Source organism: Haplochromis burtoni, unplaced genomic scaffold (assembly GCF_018398535.1).
Source record: "Haplochromis burtoni strain Fernald_Lab_line unplaced genomic scaffold, NCSU_Asbu1 Contig_2096, whole genome shotgun sequence".
Lineage (NCBI taxonomy): Eukaryota > Metazoa > Chordata > Actinopteri > Cichliformes > Cichlidae > Haplochromis > Haplochromis burtoni.
Window position 1 is genome coordinate 10,620 of NW_024584457.1, and position 5,735 is coordinate 16,354.

General features: G+C 43.0%; 1 protein-coding gene across 1 annotated transcript; it reads right to left on the reverse strand.

Moving 5' to 3' along the window:
* Positions 1-147: 147 nt before the first annotated feature.
* On the reverse strand, positions 148-3,606 carry LOC121813627 (Fc receptor-like B; the record flags this gene model as incomplete). Its single annotated transcript, XM_042217508.1, is given in 5 exon segments — positions 148-561; positions 1,195-1,329; positions 1,436-1,684; positions 2,654-2,920; positions 3,367-3,606. Coding segments are annotated over 5 exon segments (995 nt in total), but the record flags the coding sequence as incomplete, so codon positions are not given.
* Between the last annotated feature and the right edge of the window lie 2,129 nt (positions 3,607-5,735).

The window sequence follows — 5,735 nt, forward strand, 5'->3', positions numbered from 1 at the left end:
AGACTGGTGACCTGCCTGTCCAGGGTGTACCCCGCCTTTCGCCCTATGACAGCTGGGATAGGCTCCAGCGCCCCCCGCGACCCTGAAAAGGATAAGCAGAAGTGAATGGATGGATGGATGGACGTTTATATATAAATATAATATATAAATATATGCGGTGGCCACCTAGACACAAAGCATGTACAAACTCCAAAACACACTTCTAGCATTAACATAAGGAGCCGGCTCACGTTGTTCACGTCAAAGATCCGGCTCTAAGAGCCATTTCGTTCGCAATTCCTGCTGTCAGGACAATGCTTTTAAAGAATACCAGTCAGCTGTAAAAATAGCTTTTAATCTTTATTTATATAAAAAAAACATTGAAAACAAAATGTAAACCAGAAAAACATTTACATGAAACAAGTATTTCGTTCTGAAAAGTGCAAAAAGTTTAGGAAACAACATGACAAAGATTTTATTAGAAACTATGCTCAGTGGTGACATCAGCCATAGCATCATCATACGGATGGTCTTCATCTTCCTCAGTGGGTGGAGACATTGTTCTTTGATGTGAGTTTCTTCCTGTTAAGTGTATAGTGAGCATTAATTGTGTGAAACAATGCAAATGACCAAAAACTGACAGCCCACATTTCACTGATTGTTTAACAAAGAGAACATGTCAAAAGTAATTCTTTTAGATTCAATTCTCATTTTGAATCTAATGGCCCATCATGTATGCACACTTCTTCTTTTCCTTGCAGTGTTATCTGCCTCTCTGCAGCTTCTCTATTCTCTATTCCTGCCATCCCCCCAAAACCTCATCCCTATGGAGACTGTCTACTTCTACACCACCAGAAATCAGGCAGAAGGATCCAACCTTGGTCACAAACCACAGTTTGCTAGCCAGTGGATCCAGAATGCACTACTTCCAGAGACAGAGGATGACTATAAATCATAGCCTTTATTTGTAATAGCAAATAAAACAAACTAGACAGAGATTACACACATAATGAGGGAGGACGTGACAAAGAACAGCAGCAGACACAGACTATAAATACACTGGAGGAGATTAGGAACGAGTGGAAACACCTGGGAGCACAGCTGGGCAGCAGACGGACAAAGGACAAAACATAGATGATAATGGAAACAGGAAGGGATAAACACAGGATTTAACTAAATGGGTGGATGGGTGATATTTGAACATAATAATGTTACCTGTAGACCCACGATATATAGAGACCATGAGGAATGTAGAGATTATATATGGAAAGTACACCAAGATGTGGCGCAGCATTCCCAGAGAAGACAGGTTTTTGTCTGAATCTGAATGTGAGGCGGGAGCATCAGGATCTAGAAACAAACAAGCACAGCTGGTTCAGTAAATAAAGAAAATACATTTTAAAAAGATGACAGTCACTTGATTCTTTGGACTTTCAAAGCTTTCATCCTGTTTTACCTATGATGAACAGCCAGCTGGATGGAGACTCTCCCACACTCATGTTACACTTGTAGATGCCTTCATGAGACTTGGTGACATTATAGATGATCATGTGACCTCTAGGCTCAGTACCAACAATAGAGTTATCTTTGTAGAAAGTTGCTGGGAGGGTGGACTGAGTGTTCTTTGTTTCACAGAACAGAGTAACATTATCTCCCTTCATCATGGGGAGGACGGGACTCTGCAGGATTACCGGAGTATCTCGACCTGCTCGGAGATAAAGTCCATCATTCTTCAGTAAGGAAGATAACTCACAAGTAAACAACATTCAAGAGAGTTGCAAACTTTCCCAGGAGATCCCGACAGAAGTAGGGTCTAAGGTCCGACCGTGCAAGTGTCAGCCATCATCCACCTGCTTCCCTTTCCCTCGTTACCTGTGTGTGTGTGTGTGTGTGTGTGTGTGTGTGTCCTGGTTTTCCTGGAAAACCTAGCCTTTCCCCTACCTGGCGTAATCACACACACCTGCAGCTGATTAACCTAATCTCGGGAGCTTCTTAACAGAGCTCCCGTCGATGCTGGATCTTTGTGAAATTTCCCATCAGTTTCCCAGCAAAACCGTACGCTAGAAAGTTTGAGGTTGCTGCGAGTGTAGAAGTTACTCATGGCTTCCTCTGTGATTTTCCAGGAGATTAGTGTAAATGAGAGGACAAAGCAAGCACGTTGCACGTAGACACACAGGGAGCGGAAACTAGGACCACGGACACTGGGAGAAGACACAGCATGGGAATCGGGGACGCAGACTCATCAGGATCACGCATGGGATTTATCGGGTCATGATTATTTGCTGCACTGTAAATAAAAGTGCTGTATTCATCGTACAGAGTCCTGCGTTTGGGTCCTGTAATCCTGACAGTCAGTGGTTTTTCTTCCTCAGTAGAAAACAGCTAATAAAAGCTGCGAGTACTGCTTTGGGTTACACTTCCTGCCTGCCACACAATGGTTACAAGACATTCACAATGATTCCTCCCTTCAGCTGGTTCAGAAAACGGTTAGTTTCTCAAGGTTTCATGCCCCCCTCCCACACACATACACCCTTCAATTGTATCTGCATCTGTCTCTTGGTTCTTTTACAACAACTTTCAGTTGTTGGGACAATTATGTTTACTTTTAGTCGTCCCTCATTCTTAGAAAATTTGAAGGGTTTCTGTTTCTAAAGGTTTTTTTTACTGAACATACCATGAACAGTGATGTTGACTGAGTTGCTCCGCTGCTGTGTAGGAGACTCGCACCAATAAACCGCGCTGTCAGGCTGCTTGGTTGTATGGAGGACGCAGCCATGGGAAACGACTTGCCCCCATGCTTGACAACTGGACAGGTCTTCAGCAAATGTTGTGAACCTCTTTACTGTCCATCCTTGAACACCACAGTTCAGGTTCAGGTTCTTATACTCAAACAGCTGAGCTGTGTTGGGAGATGGTGTGAGAGTTGGGGGGTCAGCATCATCTGGGGACAGAAGCAGACTTTACATCAGTGTGTTTAAAAATTTGTTCAGCTGCATTCAAGATCGTAAAAAACTGCACAACCTTAAGATGATCCTTTGATTGCTTTTCACTTTTTTTCTTGGACAAAAACTAAACTAATCTGAAATGAAAAGCACACAAATAATACTCCAGCAGCCAAAGTGATCACAGGTTTTTTGAGTGAGTGACCTCACCCAGCATATTTTTCCCTAGTGACCGAAGGTTATCAGATGTTCTCCAGTCCTGAGTAACTTCAGCTTCAGCTGCTCTTATTCAGTCGCTTGATTTTAAAATGTAAGAAGGTTTCTGGTAGCTCGAGATTATAATAAGAGTTTGTACAAACCACCAATTGTGTTGTTTTGTTTTTCCATCTGTTAGATACCCCTAAAATGTTTAGATCTACGGTTGACTTGGTTCTTCGTTCTTTACCTTGTATCAGCAGCCAGCTGGATGGTGAATCACGACCACCAATGCTGCATTTGTAGGAACCTTGATGAGCCTTTGATGCTTGGTAGATGGTCATGCGACGTGTATTTTCATTTTTGATGAAGATACCATCTTTATAGAAATCAGCTGATTTGTTGGAGGGATTCTTTGTTCTACAGAGCAGAGTGATGTTATCTCCCTCCACCACAGGGGCAGCAGGAATCTGCAGGATGACTGGGTTCTCTAAACCAACAGAAAGGCAAAAAATGTTGTTGCTTGACTTCAGGTGATGAGACAGCCTAGAGGGAAGCGGTGACTGAACAATGGTGGTAAGAACGTCTCCAAGAAAATAGTAACCTATTTTCTTGGAGACGTTCAGAGACAGTTGATGATGATGATGATGATGATGATGATTATTATTATTATTATTATTATTATTATTATTATTATTGACCGGCTTTCAAAAAATGAATTAAAAATTTGGGTCTTAATTCATTAATTAGCTGGAGTGAAAGATTGCTGCCACTCCTCCTCCTGGGCCCTGTAATGCACTGGATTGTCTCAGGGGCATCATAGGAATATATAAATGTATTATACAGCAGGGTGCAAGATGCTAGCAGGCAGAGCATACATGGAACGCCATAACACAACACAGGACCCTCAAGCTCCCAGGCCTCTGGTAGAGGACCTGAGCTTGAAGGATAGATCGCCCGCAGGGGCAAGAGGGGAACACACAAATGTCAATGTTGATGCGATAATAATGCATAAATGCAAAAACATTTAAACAACTTTATTTATTTTTTTGACACGGAATTGATGGCCTGTGATCTTTGGCCCGCCCCCTTTTTTCAGAAATTAGGAAGCGACGCAGCAGTTGTAGATGTGAGCAGAAATAGATAAAGGAAAAGGTCTTTTGAACAGCAAGTTCAATTTTGCCATGCAATGCCAGATGGTTTTCTTGACAAAAACAAAGTAAATTGAATTTGAATTTACTGTCGATGTGAACTGAGTTATCACCGTAGTACATCCAGTCTCAAATACCACTTGCTAACCAAGCACATAGCTAACACAGAGAGTCCTCCCTCTCGCCAAAGGCAGACCACGCTGGATAGTTTTCAAAGGAGACGTCTGGACAATTCTACAACCAACAAATTTTCAACAGCCATAGCAAAATGGGTGGCTACAGCATGGAGGCCAATTATCATTGTGGAGGATGAGGGGCTACTTGAAATAATTCTCTTTTTCAGAGTAACATTATCTCCCTTCATCATGGGGAGGACGGGACTCTGCAGGATTACCGGAGTATCTCGACCTGCTCGGAGATAAAGTCCATCATTCTTCAGTAAGGAAGATAACTCACAAGTAAACAACATTCAAGAGAGTTGCAAACTTTCCCAGGAGATCCCGACAGAAGTAGGGTCTAAGGTCCGACCGTGCAAGTGTCAGCCATCATCCACCTGCTTCCCTTTCCCTCGTTACCTGTGTGTGTGTGTGTGTGTGTGTGTGTGTTTGTGTGTCCTGGTTTTCCTGGAAAACCTAGCCTTTCCCCTACCTGGCGTAATCACACACACCTGCAGCTGATTAACCTAATCTCGGGAGCTTCTTAACAGAGCTCCCGTCGATGCTGGATCTTTGTGAAATTTTCCCATCAGTTTCCCAGCAAAACCGTACGCTAGAAAGTTTGAGGTTGCTGCGGGTGTAGAAGTTACTCATGGCTTCCTCTGTGATTTTCCAGGAGATTAGTGTAAATGAGAGGACGAAGCAAGCATGTTGCATGTAGACACACAGGGAGCGGAAACTAGGACCATGGACACTGGGAGAAGACACAGCATGGGAATCGGGGACGCAGACTCATCAGGATCACACATGGGATTTATCGGGTCATGATTATTTGCTGCACTGTAAATAAAAGTGCTGTATTCATCGTACAGAGTCCTGCGTTTGGGTCCTGTAATCCTGACAGTCAGTGGTTTTTCTTCCTCAGTAGAAAACAGCTAATAAAAGCTGCGAGTACTGCTTTGGGTTACACTTCCTGCCTGCCACACAATGGTTACAAGACATTCACAATGATTTCCAACCTCCCTTCAGCTGGTTCAGAAAAAGGTTAGTTTCTCAAGGTTTCATGCCCCCCTCCACACACATACACCCTTCAATTGTATCTGCATCTGTCTCTTGGTTCTTTTACAACAACTTTCAGTTGTTGGGACAATTAGGTTTACTTTTAGTCGTCCCTCATTCTTAGAAAATTTGAAGAGTTTCTGTTTCTAAAGGTTTTTTTTACTGAACATACCATGAACAGTGATGTTGACTGAGTTGCTCCGCTGCTGTGTAGGAGACTCGCACCAATAAACCGCGCTGTCAGGCTGCTTGGT